Source organism: Gadus macrocephalus, chromosome 17 (assembly GCF_031168955.1).
Source record: "Gadus macrocephalus chromosome 17, ASM3116895v1".
NCBI lineage: Eukaryota > Metazoa > Chordata > Actinopteri > Gadiformes > Gadidae > Gadus > Gadus macrocephalus.
Window position 1 is genome coordinate 5818076 of NC_082398.1, and position 27425 is coordinate 5845500.

Genomic DNA, 27425 nt, shown 5'->3' on the forward strand with positions numbered 1-27425 from the left:
TTTGGCAGATGTAACCCCCAAAAATACAGAACAGCACTGAGATATACTGCATGACACTTTAAAATATAAAAAAATTATTGTATTTTCTTTTGCAGCAAAATTGGGCCTATTCATAGAGTAAAATTTTGTTTCTTAAAAATGTATCTGGTATCTGGAAACTACCAACTTTCATAGCAGTGTCATCGCTTGTCCAGTAATTCTGGGTTGTGATTTTCATGTAATACAAATAATGTGGGCCCATACCCTTCTTTAGCTTAGCTTTAGTTAAAATGTTCATGTTGTTTCAAATGTTCTTGTGTGATTTCTGAGTAAAAAAATCACAAGGATTCAAAGGGATTCATTTTGTTTTCTTTGAAGAGTAACATCTGTAACATTTTTCAATCCATGCTTCAAATATTAAACGTATCCAACATACTTTTGAATGAATTCCATAATCTGCGTAGATGTGGTTTTTAGATTGTCAATTGGAACGCAACATTTGGACAGACGGTGTGGGTGAGGTGGGAGGCAACGCGACGGAAAGCTGCACAGACATCACCAAAGCAAAGGCTGTGAGGGCCGCGTTCCCGTGGAGACCTTTGATCATTATGCAATGACAGTCATCCTTTGGCTTGTCTGACCTGCGTCTAGCCGGTACACCTCAAGCCTATGAACAAGACAGCGAACTAAAGTGCGTGCAGCCGGTGTTGCGTTGATGAACGTTTTTTCCGGATTTTTCCCGCACTGTAACATATCAAACAGCTCAGCATTTATCTGTAAATAATGAAGCTGTGAAGTGGTGGGACCTCTGTCGGGATGTTGGGATATAATAAAGTACAGAACAAACGCAACCACGCATAAGAAGACACACACACACACACACACACACACACACACACACACACTGTGATAAACAAAAGTCAACTATTGTAACACACATGCAAACTGCAAGAAAGCAGGTCAAAATGTTCCACTGTTCACAGTGCCTTGTTAAAAAGTACGTGGACCGGCCTTGACGGCTCCGAAGCTGCCCAAAACGACCGCCCGGTGTGTATGCGCTCACAGAGAGAGAGAGAGAGACAGAGAGCATGTGTCCGGAGTGAGGCAGGCGACGGGTCACATGGTGATGATCAGAGGGTCCTCTCCTAGTCTTACTGCACCGCACATTTCTCCTTCTGCTGCTTGGCGTACTTCCTCCTCCTCTGCTCCAGCCCCCGCTCGAGACGAGCGTCCTCCTCCATGGCCCTGTAGGTGGGGGGGGGGGGGGGGGGTACTGGTTATTCATTTGGAGCAGTTAAAATGCTTTTTAAAGAAATGATTAAAAATCAATTGCTACAATTTGTACAGTTCATTCAATTACAAATGCAACTGCATGCTACGCTAGGTGTTTCAAGGGTTTGAGAATAGAGAAGTACAGAAGAACATTTACCCGTTATGTAGCAACTTATTTTCTGCACAAATCAAAAGCCCACTTCCCAGCCGTGATGATGGTGATGGGTCATGTAAAAAAAAAAAACTCCTCGCTGACATCAGGACGGCTGAAACCCTGCACCTCTTCCTACGCAGACTGACCAAACCAATCTGTTCAACTTGGCCAATCCAAATTCTCTTTTGGGCTTATTGGCTTACTTTATTATGCAAATGATTCTTGCACCTTTTGGGTTATATGGTCATCGTTACTGTTGATCCCTTTGGACAAAAGCATCCTCTAAATAAAGTACGAACGGCTGAACGTAATGTCCCAGGCACGTAAAGACACCTTGGTTTATTTGTTTGTTTGTGGGGTTTCAAAATGTTGTTAAGAATTGGAACAGAAACGCTCTACAGGCTTAATACCAATCCATGTATATATATATATATATATATATATATATATATATATATATAAATAAATAAATAAATAAATAAAGAGAGAGAGAGAGAGAGAGAGAGAGAGAGAGAGAGAGAGAGAGAGAGAGAGAGAGAGAGAGAGAGAGAGAGAGAGAGAGACAATATCACTGGAAAGATTGATGGAACATTAGAAAAAGTCCCCCAACTAAAAAAGGACATTGATTCCGAATGCCGTATTCACAGCCGTTAATTAACAGTCGTTGAAGCCAACCTACAACTTTGAATGTTGAAACCGACCGAGAGCTGTCTGGTTGTAGTAAGTGGATCAATCTTTCTTATTGATGGTATTGGTATACATCCTGGGCAACAGAGCCACACCCCAGCGCATTTACTTGATATATTATACATATCGTTAGCCTCATAGCATAATTGCCTAGGTCATATTTTAAGGTTCATCTTGTATTTAGCCACGTCAAATAGATGAATGAGGCAGATAGTTTGGAGTATATGTTTGGCTTAGGATATAGCCACTGAGGCACCGTGAATCAGCAGCATAAAGAGAGTAGAGTTAGGTAAGATTTCACAATTTAGCCAAAAGATGACTTAGGCAATTATGCTATGAGGCTAATGCTATCATAAATGAATAAACCAAATAAGGAAATACAACATTTGCAGCCCTACTGGGCACATGACACGTTGAGCCGTGTGCAAGGCGAAGTGTGCAGCCTTGAACCTTCAAGCACGGTAAAAAAAAAAGGAGAAAGAAGAAGAAAGCAACAGGTTTCAGCGCCTTACCCCCTCTCCTTCTCGTCCATGTTGTGGACCAGCTGGTCCCTCAGGTTGACCAGGGAGACCAGCTCCTGCAGCAGCAGCTGCTCACGGTGCTTGTGGGCCTGGCTCTTCTGCCCCTCTGGGGAGAAGAACGGACGGGCAGGAGAAACGGGTGAGGGTCGGGGTTCGAGTGCATAGGGTACACAATGGTTCAGTGAGGTGAAAACCAACCCCCACCAGTGCCCGCCAATTACAATTAGGGCATTTAGCTGACGGTTTTATCCAAAGTGACTTACATCGTTTAATACAAACATTGACACACCGACGGTAGAGTCAACCATGCAAGGCGACAGCCAGCTCATCAGGAGGAATTAGGGTTAAGTGTCTTGCTCAGGGACACATCAACACTAGGAGGAGCTGGGGATCGAACTAGCAACCTATCAGTTACAAGTGAACTGCTCTACCTCCTGAGCTAAGCCGACCCTGGTCCATCCCCCAACTGCCTTATGCCATCTTCGTCCCGCCTTACTCCTGACTATTTTAAGGACTGAACTGGTCTGGGGTTCAAACCTACATGTATGATCTTATCTCCTGGCTTCACCTACACATCATTTAGCAATATCATTTGCCCAAACGACTTTGTTTGGCTGATTCTGCGGGATAGCGTTTAGGGGACTTAACGCAAGGGCCAATTTAAACAATTGGCCCTTGTGTCAATTGTTTAAATTTCTCCTGCTAATGTTAACAATAGCAGTAGCACTTTCCTAGCAATACCTTGAAGGAGAAATCCGGTGTAAAATGGATCTGGGATATGTTTAGTATGATAACGAGTATGAATGTTCATTTGGGAGCAAAAAAGCGCACATAGACGCATTCTTAAATTGGCTGTTTTTAGCCGTTTCAAGGCGTGTACAGCCTTTATCTGTTAACAGCACGCAAGCTCTGTGTTCGCCAATCTATTTATCGAGTCTTAAAGACAAGATGGCGTCGACGGGTGAACTAGCACTGATGGTATTGTGTGTATAAAAATGTCATTTTTAATAAACAATCTGTACACTTACAAAGTTATCAATGCCTCGTTTTATATGTTAAGTCCCTTATTATAGTACCAAAGAAGTGTCTGGCTACTTCTAGCCTGGTAAGTGGTTTAATATAGCAATTTATTTTTTACCATGAGACATGCCCTTATCATTCCAAGTTTATAGCGTTTTGGTAGATTTAGCTAAAAACAGCCAACTTAAGAATGCGTCTATCTGCGCTATTTTGCTCCCAAACGAACATTCAAGCTCGTTACCATACTAAACATATCCCAGATCCATTTTATACCGGATTTCTCCTGTAAAACCGTAGCAGCCTCATTCTTACAATAATTTGTATTTACTCATATTGTTCTATTTTCACTTGTGGGAGGTAGCCGGCATAGGAAGTTGAAGATAGCGAAATCACCTAAAACAGAAAGCACACTTTCCTGCCACTGCCCCCAGTGTGAACTAAAGTTACCAAAGTGCTACTGCCATTGACCCTATTCAAGGCGAAATTGCTTACTCTGTAAAACAAAGTAACTTAGAAAAATGATGTTATGACCAGAACTATCACGAAAATAATCACCTAAAACAGAAAGCACACTTTCCTGCATTGTGTCTGTGTATTGTGTATTATGTATAATGTATATATTTCAATAATAATAAGTAATGTGAAAGAAAATAACAAATGCCTAGCCAGCCAGCCCTACTAAATGTTTTGTTCCTTACAATCAAATCTGTACATTCGTCTTTTTGAGGAAAGGCACAATGGAGAAAAGAACAATGATGGGCGTTGACGATGACCTTTAAGCCTCTATAGTTCCTGCGGGATTTAATTTGGGTCTGTCTGTTGTCTCGCTACTAAATGGTACTATTGATCATGTATTGATCTGGCATGCTGCTCAAGTCTTACCTTTATTTCTGTAATGTTAGGTTGCCTTTTGAATATCTAGCCGGGGACGTAACGGATGTAAATAGCTAACTGAGTTAGGCTAACTCTGTCTCACTTAGAGTTTGACTGTTGATTAGTGCGCAATGTCCCTGAAATAAACCCCCAAAAAATAAAAAATACCATCGATTGACATCATGTCGGTCAGCTCCTTCTTCAAAAGCTCGAACCTCAGCTCCAAGTCCTGCTCTTCCACACTGTCGGTCAAAGAGGCATTTTAGTTTATGAGGTTTTGTGTCTCTCTGTATGTGTGTGTAATTGTGTGCAGATTTATGGAAGTGTCTGCTTACGAGTGTGTGAGTGTGTGTGTATCTGTGTGTGGGCTCTCTTGTAACTGGGTGGTTTTTATTGTGTGGTGTGTGTGTGTGTGTGTGTGTGTGTGTGTGTGCACGTGTTTCCGTGCAGGCTTGTGTGTGCATGTATGTGTGTTTGCTCACATGCCTGCTTGTGTGTGTGCCTCTGTTTGCATGCTTGTGCGCTTATGTGTGTGTGTGTGTGTGTGTGTGTGTGTGTGTGGGGGGGGGGGGTGGGATCTCACAGAAGCTGCAGGTGGTCTTGCCGTCTGATCAGGGCGTTCTTCTTGTTGACCAGCGTGAACCATTCCTGGATCAGCCTCTCCTCCTCCACCTTGTCACTACCTGGGAGAGAGTGGAGACATACGCCTCGTCAGTGTAGGTCCGCTGCTGTGACTCTCTACACACGCTCAGTGTGGTGTGCATCATCCATGTGGTGTACATATTGGTGTAAAGTATTATTATTAGTATTGTTATTGTTGGTAACACTTGCACGCGTGTGTGTGTGTGTGTGTGTGTGTGTGTGTGTGTGTGTGTGTGTGTGTGTGTGTGTGTGTGTGTGTGTGTTCCTCTGTCCTGGGCCCCGCACCTGTCTCCATGAGGCCCCTGAGGGCCCGCTCCACCACAGCGGCCCTGGTGTCAACGTGCTTCTGCTCCGACTCCAGGGCCGCCATCTCACTCTGCACATACTGGCTGGGATCCTGGACACACACACAAACAAACACACACACACGCACACACACCCACACACACAGACACACACAGACAGACACGCGCACGCGTTAGTCGTGAAAATACACTCAAACACACAAACACACAAACAAACACATACAGACACACACGCCCACATCGTGAACACACACACACACTCTCAAACAATCAAACAATGTCATTTCAAGGTTTCAAATATTTACAGCTCACATCGCTCTTGCGAATTTTGCTTTTCCATTTTAAGGAGCCGCGCTTTTTGCCCGCACGCTCGTACTTGAGGCACGTGCTGCTGCTGATGCCGAGCCACAAAAACACATGATAGTCATACGTTTGGTTAATTAAAAAAAAGAACAATAAGCATAAATACATGAAACACTGAATAGCTAATTAATGGAGCAATTGCTTGTATGCTAGATTATAGCTTAGTTGATCGCTATCGTGTGTGTGTGTGTGTGTGTGTGTGTGTGTGTGTGTGTGTGTGTGTGTGTGTGTGTGTGTGTGTGTGTGTGTGTGTGTGTGTGTGTGTGTGTGTGTGTGTGTGTGTGTGTGTGGTATTGTTTATTATGGAAAAGATCCGCTCAACGGGAGCATTTGTGCCAGGCAGACACACGGCAAACTGACAAATTAGAAATAGATTTTTGTGCGGTATCTCCCTGCTTCTGAAGTGCGCGCACATCTCCACCCACCGCTTGTCCGCTGGTTTCCATCAGCATTCCACTGTGCGACCATCCCTGTTTAGGAATGCGGATTGCGTATGCCCTCATACATTGTTAAAATCATATGCTGGATGCTTTATTCTTTGTACGTTTTTTTTAGTTAATGTTCGGGCTATAATAAGACCACGTTAGCTATGCAATCGCGGACAAATACGATGCCCTGCAATAGCCGCAATTATTGTCTCACGCACCATGATGAAGGAACAGATGTGTGGTAGGAACTAGGAACTAAAGTTCTCGCGTATGTTTACTGGGACCCGCGCCGGCGAGAGACATCTGCATTCCGATTGGCTGGCGGTCATTTACAGCCGAAACGCTCATGTCTAATAGAAAGTGAATGGGCGTTTATCGCTCAAAATGCTTTACAGCTTTTGCTGTGAACGCACAGTTAAGGGAACTACAAACGGAAACCCTAACTCTTCCGAACCCATCATCTTGCCCCTTGCCTCATGATTCTACCCTCACATGCAGTCCTCCGTGTGTAGAGCTTATGTAACATGTCACTGACCTGGCTCTCCTCGGCCTTCCCCTCCTCAGCAGCCTCTCTTCCTTCTGCAGCACAAACACACACAAGAAACAGCCAGAGACGTGAAGGACGTATGATTTGCATGGATCACACAGCAAGTAAGGCAAACACATAACAGTAACAATGATGAGGTTGTCGTACACACACCACCGCTTAATAAATGTTCATTATAGAAATACATCTTCAGAACAATTTACCCGTTTCCAATTTCCTCTGCGCAGTTTCCCCCTCCTCCTGCCCTCCTACCTCCTATAAAGACAAAAGTTATTGTTTCCACCACAGCAGGAAGAGCAGAAGAAGAGCTTTACATTTACATTCAGGGCATTTAGCAGACACTTTTATCCAAAGTGCATTACAATGTGTACAATTTGTCAGAAGAAAATAAACGATATATATCGCTGTTGGTACAGTAAGGATATTCATAGAAAGGGCCAAGCACTAACAATCACTAGGTTAACGCATTCCCCGTATACAACAAAGATAGCTAGGATCAGATGCAACACAACTAAGTACTATAACTAGGAACGACACACAATAAGTGCGCACATTAAGTGCCAGGGCGTACAACATACAATAAGAAGGAGGGGCTGGCTATGCAGTGTCTAGGTGAACTCTGAACAGGTGAATCTTGAGTCTTTTGCTGAAGCTGGTGAGCTTGACTTCTACGAGTCCGTCTTCCTACCCCGGGTATCTCCAGCTCCTCCCCCGAACCGCCGCTCTTCCGTAGCGACCGGCGCTTCTTGACCAGGTCTGCGTCTTTCACGCGCGAGAACCCCGTCTTGGACAGGAAGTTAGTCCCTCGTTTGGTCCGGGGCGGCGGCACCAGCTCCCGGCCGGCCTTGCTGCCATCCCCGTTGTCGGGCGTCGCCGTCACCGTGGACGTCTTGCCGTTGGCCTCCAGGGCGAGGCCCTCCTCCTGGAGCTTCTGGGCGTAGTAGCGGGCGGCGGCCTGCGGGTCGGCACTCTCCCGGCTCTCGCGGTCGGCCGCCACGCCGTAGCTGGACTCGCCGCCGTCCTTCTCGATGTGCAGCACGCTGAGCTCCTGGCCCGTGAAGTGCGTGCGGATCTGGTTCAGGTACGTCATGACGATGAGCCGGTCAGGCACGGCCAGCATGAACATGTCCGAGGGCCCCATGAGCCGCGAGATGCCGCACTCGGCGAAGCCGTCGAACGCCTGAGGAGGGTCAATGGGGGAAGCAATCAAAACAAACACACGGCACACTTAGGCCCAATCCCATTTCTACCCCATACCCCTTCCCCTCACCCCTCCCCCTTGTGTTGAAGGGGTAAGGGGTAGAAATGGGATTGGGCCTTAGTTCAAAGGTGACGTATTATTGCACCATGCGTGAGTGTGATTAGCCGTTACGAGCCATTTTGAAAACCGGCCTCTTCTGACATCACAAGTGAGCGTGTCCACCTAAATGTGTGCTGATAGATGAGCAACGTTTACTACAAGGGGTAGGCTGGTAGACCGATCTATCCGTCATACATCTACGTGGACAAGCCTACTTGTGATGTAAGAAGAGGTCGATTTTCAAACAACTGATCACACCCACAACTGGTGGTATAATGTGTCACCTTTAATGATTCGTATCGGATGACGTTTGTCAGTTGAATTGTGTTCCGTGTGTTGGGAAAAATGTCAGAAAGGAATGAAACGTATTCACCTTTTTATTGTTACTCTGGATGTCATACGGGTCCAGCATCTCGAATTCGCTGTCGAAAAAAGAAAAGGAAAGAATCACATGAAAACAGTTACACAACACACACTCAATACCGCCATTGTTTTCCAGGTGAAGAGTTTCTTACATCTTGTCGGGATGGTAGTGGTGTAGTATGGCGCAGAAGGCCAGACCATTCCTCCAGGATGTGCTGAAATTTGTTATTTTGACCCCCTTGTGGCCTTTTGTCACTTCCTGGCACCAATGTAGTAACGACTTACTGGATGTCACAAGCTCCGCGCTGGCCACCAGGCTCTAGAAGTACACACACACACACACACACACACACACACGCACACCCACACACCCACACACACACACACACACACATAATGTAGATGCATTAGTTATATTTGATACATTCAGCAAGAGGAGAAAACCTAAAGCCTGTCGATTAAATGACAATTCTTGAGTGACCGATTAAAACATAGTAAAACATACTTCAGCATCTGGGGCCTCTGCAGATCCTTTCTGGGGTGTCTTTAGCTCACTGTCCCGGTAAGAACCGCTTAAACGCTTCTTGCCACGAGGAACCGGAACCGGTGGGTCTGAGGGTGTTTCTGTCGTCTCACCCTGGCTAGGGAGGGGCAGACAAACATAAGAAAAAGCATTAGTAAATGTTTTTCCAAGCAAAATTGTGCAGGACTTTCCTTAAGATTGCGGAATCTGGGACCTAACATTTAGGGTACATGTGTTGGCACCTTCCTCCACACTTAAACAGACTACTTACCCTTCTTCCTCTACATCACCGGCAGCTACTGACAGAAGGCAAAAGCCCCCCTCTTCAGCTCCCACCTCCTGACCCGCAGTGAAATCTGTCGGCTCACTTTCGTTCATCTTCTCTAAATGCTGCCAGTCATCTACAGGAGCTGTGGCAGTCGAAGCCAAGCCCTTCTCAGGTTCAGCCTCCAACCCAATTCCACCTTCAGTCTGATCAGCCACAGCCTCCGTAGCGCTTTCAGCATCTTGTGTCCCCGCAGATTTATCAGTAAAAGTCCAGTCTTCGACGCCCTGCTCCTTAGCATTCGCTCTCAGGACCGCATTTCCAACAGATTCCGGTTGAGGAAGTTCCACCTCGGAGGAAACTTGTACCTTGTTGGCCTCTTGATCCGATTTCAAAGTTGCGTACTCTGACCCAAGGATTGTGACGAAGCCTCCTTCAGACCGAGAGCCTGATTCCAACGACGGTGAGAATTCTGTCGCATCCTGGTGATGGGAAGATGTAACCTCCGGCTTTATACCCCAGCTTTCCGTGTCCGTGGAGAGCACAGATTCCGGAGGAGGTGTACTGTCTGGAAAAGTTGCGCTGAGTCGTTTTTTGGGACGTGGCATAGGAATCGGAGGGGAGATGCTCGCCTGTTCAGCACCGTGCAGCACCGTTTCATCGCCCACCATTTTGTTAGATTTTTCCGTCGACGAGGGACATGACGAACCCGCTGCTGGTGTGAAGCTTTCCGGGAAGGATCCGCTTAAACGTTTCCTGATCCTGGGTTTTGCCACAGGCAAGCCTGACGGTCTGGTCTCAGAGGCATCATCCCCACCAACCAGTTTATCTTTGCTCTCAGCCTTCAGGCGACTTCTCCTGGGGCACACAGTGGGCACCGTCAGATGATCGATAGGAGGAAGGGGAGGAAGGCTACGGCTCCGTTTCTTGATTTGAGTTGTTTCCAGTCTTCCCAAACACAGAGGCGTGACTGACCTTCGTCCTCTCTGCCTGCCGGGCTTGGCCGCGTCGTCTCTGGAAGAGCTTCTACTGAGCCGAACTGAAGAACCAGGAGACGTTCCCTCGACGGGCGCGGCATCAGGGAAGGATCCGCTGAGACGTTTCTTCGCCCTGGGCATAGGGATAGGGACAGACACTGGTGTATCCTTCTTGTTGGCCTCCGGTGTTAGAGGGACGGGAGACACTTGTTCGGATTTCTGAGCATCGGGAATTGGAGGCACTTCCTGGGCCTGCATCAGGGTTTCCTCCTTGTCATATTTTTCCCCCTCATTGACTGTTTTGCTGATAGAGTTGGACGAAGGCACTTTCTTCTTTATTGATCTAGGAGGGGCTATCTTTCTGATAATTGAGAGACACTCTGTCGGCCTGACACCAAAATCAGCAGATGATTCACTTTCTGCTTGCTGGTCAGACTGGCTTGATCGATTCAGAGAAGACTGGCCGGGGTATTTCTGTTCCGGGGAAACCCATTCTGGATGTTTAACGTTATCAGAAACATCAGTTTCTCCATACTGATCAGTTGGATAATCCTCTTCGGTCACTTGCACCCTTATATAAAGCATGTCAACTAATTCGCCGGATCCATCATCGCTTTCGGCATTGCTTGAAGCATTTTTGGCTCCCACAGAGGGCAGTGGTATAGATGGCGTTACAGATGTTACTGGATCACATCTAGCTTGGACATCAAAGGACGGCTGCACTTCGGTTATCAGAACAGGACAATTTTTGCTCAACTTGCCCTTTTTCCTGGATAGCTTCTGTGGGATTTCAGGGAGTGTCGGGGAAAAATCGTTCATTTTCTGCAGCGTTTCGACCGGTGTAGTTTCATCTCTTTTCCTGAGGCGACGCGGAGGGACGAGACCTCCTTGTACTTGCACGGATTCCCGTTTGTCTTTTGGTAACTCCACTCCATCTGCAGCGATACTGCTACCGGCGCTTCCACTACCACAGCTGCTCACCTCTGTCGGCTGTGAGGAAACCACCCGTGTAGATTCTTGAGTTTCAGTTTCTCGTGTATCAGCTTTCTTCTGGACATGTGGTGAAGGTATCCCGGTCTTTCTCTTGGTTCTGCGGGGAGGGACTATTTCAGCAGATGGCTGTGTCGGAACAATCTCTGTCGGAGGGTCAACATCGGCCACGTCGTTCGGTGCGTTTTCAAGGTGGAATGCGTTGCGTTTGGGGACCAGGGGATCGGGCTTGCTCTCTCGCGCCTCTTGCTGGGGGAGAACCTTTGACTGGGGTGGAACTAGAATGGAAGTCATCTCGCTATGTTCTTCATCGTTATTAGTAACCACAGCCTCTATTGCTGTTGAGTCCATGGCGGGGGTAGGTGCTTCCCCTGTGCTTTGCCTTTCAGAGGTCAAGGACAAAGAAGGACAGGCTTCAGATTTCTGGTTTGATTGCTTGTGACAACATCGCGTTAGATGCAAGAAGCATCATATTTTGCATTATCTCACACACACACACACACAGTTGCAAAACTTGATCAGCACAAGCTGTGAGAACCAAAAACCAACCGAAAAGATGCTGCAGGTACGATTTGAGTAGTTCTATTTGCAACAGAGTTTGAGTGTGAAACAGAGTTTCCCTGAGTTTGAGGGAAAATGTATTTCCCTCAAACTCAAAACAGATATTCTCATAGTGCATTTCACTCACTAAAAGCTGAAGGATGGATTTGCTATTTCTACATTTCAACAAATAAAATCTCTCAAATCGTACCCACAGTGCCTTACTTGTATATTAAATCAAATCAAAACAGAGATTGACACATGCATTTAAGCACCACATCAATACGTGAGCCCAAAGACAAAGACAACCATTTCTTTCAAGACAGCAATCATATCTTCATATGTCAGGAATAAGGTTAAATAACCAGTTCCAAATTATCAACCGATAATTCATATATGATATATGACAGCAGAACAGCAGGCCAAGAAGAGCTACGACCAGGGCCGCTGCTGGCCGTTTTGGTGCCCGAAACGGGGGGCGGGGGGTAAAAACATCTAATTTGCCGAAATTGAGATATGCAGTGGTTATACAATTAAGGAAAAAAAACGGTGGGCCTCTTCATAACTAATTTATATATTTTTTACAAACCTTAATTTTTGGTGCCCCCCCAGGTACTTGGTGCCCTACGCACTCTGTATAGTCTGCGTATAGGGAGCGGCGGGCCTGGTTACGACAGAAGTATCACAATGCTCTGACAACTGTTTTCACGCCGTGCAGCAAAAGAGGTCTTGCCCCCTGCCACTCACCCTTTCTCCAGGAGTGCATTTTCAGCCCCTTTTTGTCCTATCTCAGCCTGGCACGTAGTCCCACCTTCAACCAAGGATTGATCCAACCTCTGCTTTGGGACCAATCGATCCTTGCTGCCCCATGGATCAAAGGAGACCTGCTCTTTCTCTGCTCCCTCAAGCTGTGCCTTTGATATTTCATCGATATCTGCCTCGGTCAATGGTGGCCATTTCTTCATGGCGGTCGAGCCAACCACTTCTGGTGACCCGTCGCTGCCCTCTGAGGACACCGATGCTGACCGATCCTCCCCTGCGAGATCCCACATGTAGGGCTCCGCACTCATCGGGGGTTCTATGCCTGGTTTGCTTTCACTTTCACTCAGGCCCTCGTGATTGGCTGTCTCTATTAAAGCAATGTTGTCTTGGGAAAGGGGAGGAAACCCGCCGAACGGGATGGTCCAATCGTTGGACTCGGGAGCCAGTGAGGACGAGACACTCTTTGGTCGGACAGCTTCAGCTGCACCAGAACCAGATGGCCCCAAAATGGACGCTACAGTCTCATAACTGTGTGGAAGGGATACTTTTTTTTAGAGACAAATCCATGGCTGGGGCAAAAGTTAACGAAAACTAAAACAATATTTTACATAGAAACATATATATATATATATATATTCCTCTTGCCTCCTTCAAGGCCATTCATTCCATTCCAATAATAAATCAATGTGTATTAGAGTGTTTACACTGTTGACTTTTAAAATAATAAAAATAGAACAAAACCGGTTTATATTTTGATTATATCTCTCTTAAAAGGTCATTCAATGCACACACTAAACCATGCACGGTATATGCTTCAAACCAAGGTTTAACTTACCCTCTGTTGAAAACCCCCACAATTGTATTGACTAGTCCTGATTTTTCTTTCCCTTTTACTAACAAGGATGACTCCATTTCCTGAGCTGTCACTGTGCCTTCTGCTTCCAATACTTCCCAACCTAAGACTAAATCCGGTTCCGGTGGATCCAAATGCACCTTGGCAGTGTCCACCTCCTCTGCTTTAGGCTTCTTTATTAGCGGGTTTCTAAGGACCCAGACACAATGTTTTAAGCAAGTTTCTTGCCAGAACAAAAAAAATGCAGTAGTAAGTATATACTATATAAATGAGCTGTATTCAGTTATTCAAGTGACTAGCTACTGCAGATCTACTAAGACATTTGCAGCAAACTACGCAAGGGCACTCCACCAAACCATGCAAGAGCTCTGGACTCATCCACTTACCCAGCGACCACAAAGGCTTGTTTTGAACTTTCTTTAGATTTTAATTCTGTTCAAATACGGAAGAAACAACAAAACAACAAATCAATCAATTCAGATGCAAAAAGAACCGCACAAAGTGAATCATAATACACAACATATTGAAGAAGAAAGTACTAATTCCTAACTTTTAATATGGATTGGCCTCGTTCATTTCTCATTCCGCTAAATTAATTCCTAACAGTTGAGATGGTTTTTCCCTTCATCATGTCCTCAGCCCGCTCTCTGCCTGACCCGTCTCCAACCCCAACTGTACGTTTATCAAATAGTTACTTTGGTGTTTGTCTTAGTCCTCAGTGTCACCCCCTCCCTTTCAGACCTGTCTCTAACCCCCTACTGTTCTAGAGGAGCTGATCAAAGGATTTGATCAATTTTGGTCTGTGGACCAGTTGGACCAGTTGGTCCACAGACAAACTGGTCCAACTGGTGTGCCAATCTCACCAAGGAGAGAGGAGAAACCTTAGAGAGCCCACAAATAAAGGATTAAACATTAAGTCTTGAATCCCTGGACTTTTTGGAGCCGAGGACTCAGAAACGACACGTTGATTTGAATATTCCACATCACTACATACCGTACACTAAAAATATCTCACCATTTCCCTGTTCCACAGCTGGGACTTTCATAGATGGAGAGGTGAAGCCAATGCTGCTTGCTTCTATAGGAGAAGACTGACCAGGGTCTGCATGTTGCGGTTCTTGTGGTTTAGAGTCATCGGTTATCGGCATAGAACCGACAACTGCCTGACTCATTGTCGGGGTCTGGGGCAGAATGGAGGGGAACCCAGGAGTCTGAGCCACAGATGGACACGATGGAGCCATTAATGCCAGATGTTTCATATTCCCTTTGTCTACTGCGGTCCACTCCGCAATAGACATCTTCTTTGGCAGATTCTTGGTGAGGGTCTTTGTGTCATGTGTCCGGTCCTTTTTGTCAATAGCTGAGGAGGTTATCATTCTTGCTGATGGAAAACCTGGAATTGTTGAACAGCATGGTGCGGATGCGTACAAACTGACCATGTCCGGGGCTCTGTTTACAACAGGAGCAGACGGTAAACCAGGCACCCGAGTGGCCTTAGGGCAGGATGTCAGCAATGTCATCATACTTGATGTGACGTTGGAACTATATGGGGGGGGCATGATCATGTCCAATGGTTTGCTGTCAGACCTCATCCATAGGAGTATGGGGTCCATTAACCAACCTGTGCATTTGACTGGAGTCACAGATGGGAATCCTGCGATAGCTGAAGCTTTAGGGCAGTGAGGCATGAGGCTGCTATCATGGGGCTCCTTCTTGGATCTAGGCGCAGAAGGGAACCCAGGAATTGTTGACGCCTGAGGACATATTAGAGCCAGGGCTAGCATTGCTTTCAGAGTTTCTCTGTCTTTGATGGGACCTTCTGCTGTGAAAATGCTGGCTCTCTGAAGGTTGCCTGACAAACTCTTTGGCTCGATCGACTCGTCTTCAGCAGAAATCCATTGTAGTTCTGTAGTTCCGTGAAGCGTTGCACCACCAGGGAAAATGCACTCTTTAGGACAAACCGGTCGTAGTTTTGACATACTGCACTGAGGGGCTGATGGGAAGCCTGGTAGCATTGGTGCTCTTGAGCAAGAGGGAACCAAGGCCGACATATTGTTTGATTCGCCTGCGCCAATCGTAGATTTTACAATCATAAACTGTTTAATTTTCAGTGGTCGCTTTATTAAAGAACAAGGTTCAGCAACCCATTCTAATCCAATGACTCCTTCAACTGATGGGAATCCACATATATTGGAATACTGAGGGCACAGTGGGAGGAGATTTACCATATTCGGCTCATGATGTAATATGTTGGGATTTGGAATCGATGGGAACCCAGGCAGAATGGCAGCATCAGGGCAGGAGGGCACAATAAACAACATATTATTCTTGTCTTCTGAGTTAACTTGGGATCCATTTAACATGACATTCTCCTTCAACACTGATCCCTTCAGTAATATCTCCCTTGGCTCTTGCACCCAAGTGGCATCGGCCCCCCTCTTAATCGAAGGCATTCCTTGAATACTGGAAGCATTTGGGTATGACGGGAGCTGGTTGATGTTATGCAGACCATAATTATCTATGTGTGGATTTGGAACTGATGGAAATCCTGGATTCTGTGCCTCCTTTGGACAGGAAGGTACCAGGAAAACCATTGCCTTCAAGGTGTCCCAATCCTTTTCATTGCGGTCTGTTAACAAGAGCTCCTTATCCCGGGGAGTTCTGGCCCACAATGGCTCGTTGCTTATCACCCACTCTTGACATTGTGTATATTGAGAGGAGAGGAATCCTGGTATTTGTGAGACCCTTGGACAATAAGTGGAGAGACACACCATATTTGGCACCTTTCCAAAGTCAAGCTTCTTGGGGAGCAGCACAGAGGGGAACCCAGGAGTGTGTGACTCCTTAGGACAACTTGGTACAAGGGACAACATTCCAGTCAGTTCTTTCGTCATTTCATATTTGTGCGGTACGAATAAAGCTGTCTCCCTGAATTGCTTCTCACACAATGGCTGACAATTTGATGGCCAGTTTTTGCATTCAGCTGTCTGGATTGATGGAAACCCAGTAATATTAGAGACTACAGGGCATGATGGAAAAAGGTTGAATACATTAGGTGGATGATGGATCACTAATGGCTTGGAGGGAAAGCCAGGGATTGAAGCTTCTTTGGGACAGGTTGGACTCAGAGCTAACATTGGTTTCATTGTGTCTGTGTTTAATGTATCTTTGATGACCATTGCAGTGGTTTCTTTCTGTTTTTCGAAGAGAGGTGGGCTATCTGTTAGCCATGTTTTGTTCGATGACTCTTGTGATGATGGAACACCTTGGATACAGGAGACTTTTGGGCAAGAAGGTAACAGGCTAACCATATCTTCTCTATAAATAACTGTTAAATGTGGGTTAGGTACTGACGGAAATCCAGCTATCTTAGATTGCCTCGGGCATGTTGGTACCAAATGCATCATTTTCATTTGATCTCTTTCTTCTTGGGAAATGTCCGTCAGAACATTGCTTAAATGTATATTTTTCTTCTCAAATAGTGTGTCTGGAATAAAAGCCCACGAGGCATCATCACACTGAGAGATGGATGATAAACCAGGTATACTAGATATATTTGGGAAAGTGGGCAAGATATCAACCATGTTCAATCTGTCACTGATTACACAAGGGCAAGGTTGCAGGACAATGTCCTTGCAAACATTTGGGGGATCGGTCCTTTTGTCGCAGGACTGCTGGATGTCACCCATGTCTTCATTTAATTCAGCCACCGTACTACTGCCTGTCTTGTTTTCAAGTGAAGGTAATCCGTGAGTATCAGCCACTGTGTTTTGGTCAAAATGATATGGAGTGCTTGGTTCTTCTGTCTTTCCTTCATCCAATTCTGCTCTTTTCGAAGGGAATCCGTGGAGTTTTGCAGCCATGGGACATGAAGGCCCCATATCAACCATATCTCTCATCCCCATGCTCTCCTCTTCGTGTCCTCCAGTATATAGCTGCGCAGCGGTCTTGGGGAGCTGCTCCCATAGTATGCTCCGGTCGGTAGGCCCTGGTTCGGGGTGGATGTTGATGGCTGGGAACCCCAGTGCAACGGCAGCAGGGGGACACGACGGGAGCAGTGAAACCATGTTTTGATTTCTAGGGAGAGGGCAAAGTCATAATCAGGTGCGACTTCAAAGTCACCAAATAAATCACAACTGCAGTGCCGTGCATTGCATGTACTTAATTAATCAGAAGGAATAAACACTTAATTGTCCCATGGCAATCATCATCACTTCAACAGGCTTTACTGTTATAGATACCAATAGAAATAGAAGATTCTAGATATTTGATATTGAATAAAAAAAGTATGTAAACAACTACTCTTCAGTAAAAAAATGCATGCTCATTCTTTACTGAATAATTAATCATGTAAACAATTAAGATTATTATTGATCTCTATAATAATCCATAGCATAACCAAGACCCCAAACTGTGCATCATTCTGTATCAACACAAATGGCTTCACACTTTAGTATTCAAATATAAAATAGCATCATTATGAAACAAATGTAAATCCATCTCATGAGCATTCGTTGCAATTCCATGCCATGCAAATAAACACCAACCAAACCACAAGACCACAGTGACACAGTGTCAAATGCTACACTCTCTACACTCTCAGGCACGTAGCAAGGAGTGAGGGGGCCTGAGTGCCCAGGGTCATTGGACACTGACATCCCTTGGCACTCTCCTTGGAACTCTGCTCTCTGGAAAGAGAGTCTCACACACACACACACACACACACACACACACACACACACACACACACACACACACACACACACACACACACACACACACACACACACACACACACACACACACACATCTAATAATATGGTGGCTCTTAAAATAATTTCGAAAGGGGAAATGATTCAAGGAATGAACCCCGAAAGAACAAATAACAAACAACAGCAACGAAAATTTAACCTAAACCACAAATTAGTCAGCCAGATGTTGATGAAATGATGCAAAGGCGTTAGAGACGACAAAACCGTCCAGCAATCAAACCTTTGCCACCCACCTCTCTCTCACACTCAAGACTAAGGCCAAATCAGGAGCCGAGTGCCACATTCTGCAGTGTAAGTGTCTGGAAATATAATTTGAAAGACAGGTCGTTCAGTCACTAATTCGCTGATGGGTAAGCACACAATTGTCTGTAAAGGTTCAGTCATGAACGCATGATCTTCTTTACCTGTTTGCCTCACTCAATTCAACTCGAGTTCCTACGTCTTCAGTCTCATTTTGCGTCCAAAATCCCTTTTCCATTTTATGACTACCAGACGCCGAGCCACTTTGGAACTCCACTTCTTTTTCATTAAATGAATATTGGATTGCATCAGGTTGAAGCAACATGTCCTCTTTGGTTCCATTCAAGTATTTGTCTCCTGAATGTTCTGAATGTGCTGGCGTAAGGTCAGTGACAACGGACCCTTTAGAACAGGAAGATGCCTCGCCGGTCATCCTTTGCCCAGTAACCTCGTCTCCATCTTGGTTCGGGGATATGGATCGTTCAACAAACAATAGTTCCGCAGACGGAAAGCCTGGGCTGAGGGCACGTCGAGCACATAGTGGCAAAATACGTAGCATCCTTTCCCTGTCACTCGGTGGCAACTCCTTCATGGTCCAACTGAGCTGAAGTCCCTGACACATACCTAACCCTTTCTGCCAAATAATATTTCTGTGTACCCGCCAGTCATCTTGGTTAGCCGTGTGGTTTATGGCAGGTAGACCTGGAATCTCTGAGCGTTTTGGAAAAGTAGGCTCATTGTTCACAGATGTGTGTTTACTTTGAGGAAACTTGGAAGGAAATCCAGGGATAGAAGATGTCTTGGCACAGGGCGGTAACATTGACACCATTATTTTAACCATGTGTTTTTCACTCTGAGATATCCTTTCACCATAGACTACTTTCTTACTTTTTCTGTTCCCTGCTTGTCTTTCCCAAATCAATCCTTTATCCTCATTCCAAATATCTTCATCTAGATCCGAGGGATATCTGGTAGGTATTCCGGAACATCTAGAATGCTTTGGACAAATGTGCTGAAGATGTAGCATACTTGGTAAATCTGCTAAAACACTGCTTGAGTTAGATGGGAAGCCTGGCAAATGAGCCTCTCTTGGGCATGATGCTAACATAGATACCATGTTTGTGACCATGTCAGAATCAAGTGAATACATCTTCTCAAAATGGAGCACTGATCTCAGTTTAGGACTTAAATGTGACTGTTTATCGATGGACCAATAAGCTGCTATACTATGGTTTAAAGATGGCATTCCAGAAACTCTAGACATTTTTGCACAAGTAGGTTCCATATTTTGCATATTTAGATTGCGAGCTGATGTCTGCCTCCACACAGAGGCGAAACCAGGAACACTTGTAATCTCAGGACAAGAAGGCAATGTCGCAGCCATACTTTCCGTGGATTTTGCATCTCCAGGATCACACCTTAGAATTTCAGTGCATCGTTTCTGTGCTGGTCTGTTTTTTATTATCTGTTTATTTTGAGAACACCAGCCTTTGCTTTCAGAATGATTGCAACTCCCTGATGGTAAGCCACAAACATGGGTCTGTCGAGGGCATGTATCTACAAGATTCAGCATACTATGTGTCGATTTCCGGGGTGCTGAGGGAGCACCGGAGATTAGAGACTTCGAAGGACAGGATGGCAACATAGTTACGGAACTACACCATTTTCCCTTATCAGGGCAATGGAAATGCCTTATGAGGTCACCTTTGATCAACAATTCACATTTCCTTAAGGGCTGCCCTAATACCAGCTGTTTACAAGTTTCCACATCCTTACCATATGAGCTATATGGTTCTTTAGAAGGAAAACCAGGGACCCTTGACCTTCTGGGGCAAGTGGACCGCATGCTAACAATAGAGATCTCTTGCCTTGGTGTGGATGGAAAACCGTGTATTCTGGCGTTTTGTGGACAAGAGGGCATCATATCTACCATGGCTTTCATCGTACTGTGATTACTGCACAAAATCTCTTGGCAACGACCCATGAGTGTACCTTCTTTAGCCAATGGCTTTAGCCACAAGGAATTACCAAAGTCCCAAACGTTCTCTCCACTCTTAACACACGTTATAGACGCTAAACCTAAAACTTTGACCACCTTTGGACAAGTAGGCAGAAGGTTTACCATACTGGGTGCCTTCCTAGGGGCAAAGGGGAAACCATTGATGGTTTTTCTGCTTGGACAAGATGGTAACATATTTTCGTTGTTAAGAAAATCAGTACTAATTTTGGATATTTCATCCACAACATGACAACGTTCATTGCTCGACGGCCTGCATAATACATTGGTTTTCAGATCCAACCAGGTAGTACTGCTGTCTGAATTCAGTGGTTTCCTGGTGCTGACACCTGCAATCCTGCTTGCCATCGGACATGTAAAAAAATTACTGACAATACTGGGTGCTATTCTTTTGGGGGCTAAGGGAAAACCAGGGAGACTGGACTTCACAGGACATGAAGGCCGAATGGCAACCATCTTAGAATGAACACTGGCCACATTATGATTGAGATGCGAAAAAAGCCCTCCTCTGTTCTTAAATGTTCCGTACCAAAGCAAGGGTGTATCCTTATGCCAGTACTTATCTGCACCTTCGATACATATTTGAGAGGGCATGCCCAAAGCTCTGGCAACTTTTGGACATGTGGGCAGAAGTTTTGCAAAGCTTGCCTCTTGTCTTGGTGAGGAGGGAAACCCGGGGATGAGTGCCGTCCTGGGACAGGCTGGTAACATGAGTACCATGTCCGTTAAATTCTCTGTATATGTGTCTGGCCTGCCAGACATGTGGACAGTGAACTGCTCCTTTATCTGTACTTTTTTGCTCCAAAGAACACTTCTATCCATGATGCTTTCCTTATAGCAAGAATCCAACGGAGTGGAGGCTAAACCTGGAACACTTGTAACTCTGGGGCATGAGGGAAGGATATTGACCATATTTGGCTCATGCTTCGGAACAGTTGGAAATCCGGGAATACCGGGCGATTTGGGACAGGATGATATCATGCTTACCATATTATCATCACAGAGTAAATGCTTATAATTTGAATGTGCACACGACACCATTCTCTTGCTGGGTAACTTTTCCAGTGGTGATATCCCATCGGTTGGCCAATCTACAACCAGATGCTGTTCTAAAGAGGAAATCCCAGGAATGACAGAGCGCTGTGGGCATGATGGCAAAAGATCTACAACACAGGGCTCTCTCACTCTGTCATGCTTTTGCTTTGAGGTCACAGAGAACCCTAGTGAAGCATCTTCCCTTGGAGCAGAAGACGGCATTACTTCAGTAAATGTATCGCCGCACTTGTTTTCCAAAACAATATTCGGGGTGGCCTGCTTGCCCCGCATGTCTAGCCTGACATCATGTGGCTTTGTGTCCATAAACAAATGGATTCTTTCTGTTCCCTCTTTAAAATACTTTTGGGTCAGAACAGGCATGTTTACGATTCTTGTGCTGCAGGATGCCAGGTGAGCATCAGCTTCTTCTTCGTGTGTCGGTGCTCCAACATCAGACACTTTCTTCAGAGTGGCTGGGGCAGCCATGGCCGCGATATCTTTTGCGTTCTTGTTCTTTTTCTTTGTTCGCGGTTTTCCTTTTTGAGCAGCGGCTGGGATTTCCGGGCACTGTGTTTGAGGATCATTTGACAATGTTTCCGTCACCACATTGTATTTACTTGCTTCTAGTGTTTTGCTCATTGCTGTTGAAGTGGAATCAGAGCTGACCTCTTTTGGGAAAGACAGTAATGAGGCAGCTGTTCTCTTCTCTCTAAAGAGACAAGGGCACATCAGAGACGAGAGACGATTTAATGACCCTATCAATTGTCAAATACGATGGCAAAAATTAACAGTCGACTAACACTTGACTAATTTGTATGTATAACTATGTTAATATAAATTCAAGTACTAGACGCTAAAACAAACTATCAATCATCTTTCCAAACTACGCCAGGAAGTTATCGCCATGCTACACTTACCCTAAATCCATAGTTACAGTGTAATCTCCCATGGGATCCACAAGAACATCTGGTGTCTGCTCTACTGCTATCCTTTGCTTCTGCTCTGGGACGGTTTCAAAAGGTTGACCTATCGGCGGCAACGTGGTTTGGACCGGTAAGCCAAGTGGCTTGGTGTTGGCGGCCGATTTGGGCTTAACTGGTTTGGATTTGGCATTCAGGCTCCCTAACTGAATGGTCATCTTGGTCATGTGACTCTTATTCCTGTCTGAGGACTCCCCGACCGATGGAACGGGTGAGGGCTCAGGACCGGCCGGCCCTGGCGGGAGCGGAGCAGTAAGGGAAGGGCCGGGCTCTTGGGCTTTCAGGCCAGCCTCCGTCGCCGGGTTCGGTTCAGTTTGGACCCGCTCGGCTTTAGGCATCTCAACATACTGGAGCCCGGAGGCGGAGCAGGGGTTAGAGGGCAGCAGAAAGAGCAAGCTCTCGGGTCTGAAGGACAAACAGATGGGGTCAGAGGTCAAAGGTCAAAGGTCAACAGAACGATTGCACCTCTAAAAGCAACGATGCCCGAGCGTGGCTGATAAGGTAAGGATTTTCAATGACGACAGATTTCTGAGGAAATAAGGCTTCTCCCTTTTCTTAGAAAAACAATGCTATTGAGCAAATGTTATTTCAAGATATGGGTCATAAGTTACCAATTACAGCACACAAGACAACTTCTTCTTCTTCATACATTTCTAACACATGTATGAAGAAAATTGACTTTGCCACGATGACACATACACAGCATAGACGAAAAGGAAGCACAATAAGCCGTACAGCAAGAAGGAAAACGTTGAAAAAAAATGCACTCGTCAAGTCATTCCTTCCACGGAATAAAAATATTTATTGTGTTGCATCAAGTCAGCCCATCTCCCACACAATACATTGCACATGCTTAAGTTTAAACATGCTGCAGTCCAGTTAATGGTAACACTTTATAACAATGTAAAACGTAATATATATAAGCCTAAAGTTAATGATTGAATAATCCTGAACAAAACATTGATATACATTTGTAGATGACTTATAAATACTAGGTTAAAGGGTCCCTATTTTGGTTGTGATGTTGATCAGCCCTTACCAGACATGTCAAAATCAGATCTTTTGTGACATCACAAGTGGGAAAGTACACCCAGATGTATGAAGGATAGTTCAGACTACCAGTTGGTAAAGTCCACTGGATAGGCTGGTGGCCTAAGTCCTTCTTAATCATCTACAAGTGTATATTCATGTTGAATTAAACATTACTTCTTCCTAACTAATGGCTTATAAAGTAAATTACTGAATGTCATTATAAAGTGTCCCCCAGTTAATAAACCCAATGAATTGGGATGAATTGGTTAATCCCAGCACGACTGGCCCTTGCACCAAACCAAAATGCTGTCGAGGACCACGATTCAGCCTGGGTACGTTCACTTACCCCGCTGACCTCCTGACCGCCTCCACTCCTAAGGGGGCTCCTCGTTTCCTCTCCTGGGTCCTGGACGGGTCCAGCTGGCTGGAGACACGGTTCACCCCTGTAACAAACACACCCACCTGGCATTAGAAGCTAGCAATGTAGCGTATGTTAACTAAAGATACGCATACCCTGGCCATGTTGCACAATACGTTTTGTACATCTCCCTCTTTATCCATTTTTTATTTTACATAGATTTATGATATTCTTAATTTCTGTTAAAAGGTACATTGTATTTAAAAATCTTTTTCTTTTTTTTATATTCTATTTTTATTCTGTTGTATTATATTCTTTTTTAAGCACAGAAAATACAGAGTATGTCACGTACACATTTCACTGCATATCCTGAATGAGTATGTGATCAATAAAAACCTGAGAATCTTTGAATCAACAACGAAACAGGAAAATCGTGGTTCTCACCTGTAGGCACCGAAGACGCGTTGTCCTCTTCCAGCAGTGTGCATAGTTGCCTCTTGTATTCTGAAAAATAAGGCAGGGGAAGGAAAACAAGACCAAAATGAGATGACTTGGTAACCCAGCGTAGAGAGCGTGCATGTCTCTTAAAGTGCTCTTAATGGCCTTTTGAGAGTCGCCTGTTAAGCTAACTAGTTAGCGGTAATGCTAGCTGAATTAACCAGCAGGTTGAGCCTTGTCTTAATCTACGACGCCTCGTGTCTTCCCAGTAGGTTACCAGATTCTCTCATTCATTTCACTCATTCGCTGTCTAACCAGGAGGTCACTAGGTGGACTCTGGGTCTTCTTCAGTACCTGGATCCTGGTTATTTGGGGAAACTAGGGAGGCTGGTGCTGGAAGAGGAAGCTGGGGGGCGTTTGGGGCAGCGGGAGGCTGACTTTGGGGGCCCGGGGCCAGAGTTTCAGGGGTCTCGACAGCGGGAGCGTCGGTGGACCTCCATGATGGGGCGCATCCAGGCCCCCCTTGGTGGGTCTTGTCTGGGGGAAGCAGGTCTGCCAGGAGGGCAGAGGTAGCAGGGAGCATGATGAGGATAGAGTCGAATGCAAGCAGGAAGTACAAACAGAAAAGGGGAAAAGACAGGTGACAGAGTAAAGGGAAAACGCGGCAGAGAAATCCACCTGCTGAAACATGTCGTGCCTGCAGGTGACTATGAAGAGCGGGGTTCCCGGCAGACGCAGGGAGAACGCACACAATGTCCCCACTGGTGTGTACACATGAGATGAACCCATTCGGAGAGAGTGAAACAAACAAGCTGTCCCAATACACTGAATCTGATTGGATGTATTAATCTCTCTCTCTTTCAATCTCTCTCTTTCTCTCTTCTTAAATCTCTCTCTCTCTCTTCTTAAATCTGTCTCTGTCACTCTCTTCTTAAATCTCTCTCTCTCTCTCTCTCTCTCTCTCTCTCTTTTCTTAAATCTCTTTCTCTCTTTTCTTAAATCTCTCTCTCTCTCTCTCTCTCTCTCTCTCTCTCTCTCTCTCTCTCTCTCTCTCTCTCTCTCTCTCTCTCTCTCTCTCTCTCTCTCTCAGAGCATTAACAGAACAAACACCACCGCTCAACAGCTTCCAATAACCGGTCGGACGGGCATGCTGTACCCTTCACTGGGGGGGGGGGGGGGGGGGGGAGGAGGCCTGACGTGTGCGAGTCCCCTCCCGCCCGTCAGCTGTACCTGGCTGGGAGACGGCAGCAGGAGGAGGAGGAGGAGCGGAGATCACAGGGGCAGAGCGAGACCAGCAGGCGGAGGAGGAGGAGACGGGGGAGACGGGGGAGACGGGGGAGACGGGGGAGACGGGGGAGACGGGGGGGAAGGCAGGGGGGAAGGCGGGGGGGAAGGAGGGGAGCACGAGGGCGCGGGGCGGCGGGGGGTCCCGGGACGGAGAGAGGTCCGGCTGAGTGGGGGCGGCGATCAGGGCGGGGGTCTCTGGAGTCGGGGCGGGGGGGGAGACGGGATGGACGGGGGAGACGGGGGAGACGGGTGCGGGGGAGGGGGAGGGGAGCTGGCCGGGGGAGGCGGGGCCGGGGGGAGGACTGGGGGTCTCGGGGGGGGAGGCTAGCTTGAGGAGGGAGCCTTTAGCGGCCTTGGCTCGGGCCTTCCTGCTCTTGGGCCGACCGGGTTGGAGAGCCTTGGGGGAGAGGCTGGCTGGAGCCACGTGGGCCTGGGGCTTAGGGGACCTCCACTCAGTCTGCCATGAGGCTGGGGGTCCCAATGAGGGGGGGGGGGGGCAGGAGGAGAGGAGAGGAGAGGAGGGGAGAGGAGAGGAGAGGAGAGGAGAGGAGGGGAGAGGAGAGGAGAGGAGGGGAGAGGAGAGGAGAGGAGAGGAGAGGAGAGGAGAGGAGGGGAGGGGAGGGGAGAGGGAGAACCAACACAAACACAACAGATCAGAAATAAGATTGTGAACAGGAAAACGAAATGAAAACATCTGATGTGGATCAGAAGAGAGGGTCTATGATTAGAATGGTATTGTGTTGTTATTATGAAGGAGCTGTCTCATATGCATGAACAGTTAAAGCGGGCCGCACACTTCAAGGGAATAGGGCTTGTACACCAGAGGGCATCATGGGAAATTGGGTTGTAGTCATTACAATTCCAAAATCAACATAAATATAACGTAAGCTAAGCCAATCCAAACGTCAAGGTTGAGAAACGCTGTTGTAGTTTCAAACACAACAATGTCTTCCCCTGATTGACAAATACTTTCACAATCAATTACTAAACCACGGTCAAAACACTGTTACCATCAATAACAATGCAATGCTCCTCGACTTCCGAAATGCAAGCGTTGCATCGTTGTGAGGTGTCATCACGATGTCCAAGTCCTATTACTGCCAAGAAAAACTCGTTTTTGACTCAATGCGGTTCCTGATCGCTCCCCGAACGTTCGGTTAAGACCAGCTGATCGGAAAATCCTCCAATCAGAAAATACTTGATGCATCACACACACCGTTTCAGATCGTCAGGCTGCAGGGCCATCATCAGCACACATTTCCACAATTACGAAATCTCGGAGGTTTTGAACGTTGTCCCGCCCGCGCCGAGCGCTTAACGTGCAGTACCTGAGTCAGGGGCCGAGGGGAGACTGGTGGGCCGCGTGAGGGCGGAGCCGGCCCCCGCCAGAGGGGTGAGGCCCGGGACTTTGGGGTGGGGGGGAGGGGGGCCGAGAGGGGGCATGGGCCCCGTGATGACGGGGGCCGAGGAGGGGGGGACGGCGGAGTATGAGGGGACGCTCAGGGGCCGCTTGCCACTGACCGGCGCAACGCCATGGGGGGCTAGGGGGGAGGGCGGGGGGGGAGGGGGGGGAGACAGAGAGAGCAATGGAAAGAAAGAAGGAGAGAATGAAGGAATGAAAGAAAGAAGGAAAGAATGAAGGAATGAAAGAAAGAAGGAATTAGTCAAAGAAAGAAAAAGAAAGAATAAAAGAAGGAGGGAAGGAAGAAAAACAACAAAAGAATGAAACAATAAAATAAAGCAATCTAAAAGGTGTTTGTTGCAGAGATATCCATAATGTAAACAGGATGTGGGGTAATTATATTATCGGAGAACTAGTCAATGTGTTCAGTCTAATGACAATTGACAAAAACAGTCACACCAATTGCACATTGCAAGAGCACATTGTCTACAAATGTGTTG

General features: G+C 46.3%; 1 protein-coding gene across 4 annotated transcripts; it reads right to left on the reverse strand.

Annotated features, from left to right (window-relative positions):
* Positions 1–326: 326 nt before the first annotated feature.
* On the reverse strand, positions 327–26817 carry LOC132475793 (EH domain-binding protein 1-like). 4 transcript variants are annotated; one of them, XM_060077105.1, is made up of 18 exons: positions 18541–22332; positions 18370–18435; positions 14380–17441; positions 13751–13796; positions 13347–13553; positions 12497–13039; positions 9249–11591; positions 8960–9095; positions 8607–8773; positions 8465–8513; positions 7480–7971; positions 6995–7046; positions 6780–6823; positions 5434–5545; positions 5090–5189; positions 4675–4748; positions 2605–2719; positions 327–1224 (listed from the first exon to the last, which is right to left on the reverse strand). In XM_060077105.1, exons 1-18 carry the CDS (start codon positions 22155–22157, stop codon positions 1131–1133), a joined length of 11319 nt encoding a protein of 3772 aa, XP_059933088.1. In that variant the 5' UTR covers positions 22158–22332; the 3' UTR covers positions 327–1130. The 4 variants fall into 4 exon arrangements, with proteins under 4 accessions (XP_059933088.1, XP_059933089.1, XP_059933092.1 ...); XM_060077106.1 differs by having other exon boundaries at positions 18370–22332; XM_060077109.1 differs by lacking the exons at positions 9249–11591; positions 12497–13039; positions 13347–13553; ... (2 more) ...; positions 18370–18435; positions 18541–22332 and adding exons at positions 23787–23883; positions 24243–24302; positions 24591–24788; positions 25467–26817.
* Positions 26818–27425: the final 608 nt, after the last annotated feature.

What these genes read in the sequence shown, in the direction of transcription:
- LOC132475793 (XM_060077105.1), bottom strand. Translation starts at nt 22,157, where the DNA reads ATGTGCCCTTGTCTCTTTAGAGAGAAGAGAACAGCTGCCTCATTACTG. An exon ending in GAATTGAGTGAGGCAAACAG is followed by an intron (nt 18,436 to 18,540) that starts GTAAAGAAGATC and finishes TTATATTTCCAG; the next exon opens with ACACTTACACTGCAGAATGT. An exon ending in CGACATGATGTCAATCGATG is followed by an intron (nt 2,720 to 4,674) that starts GTATTTTTTATT and finishes TCTTCTCCCCAG; the next exon opens with AGGGGCAGAAGAGCCAGGCC.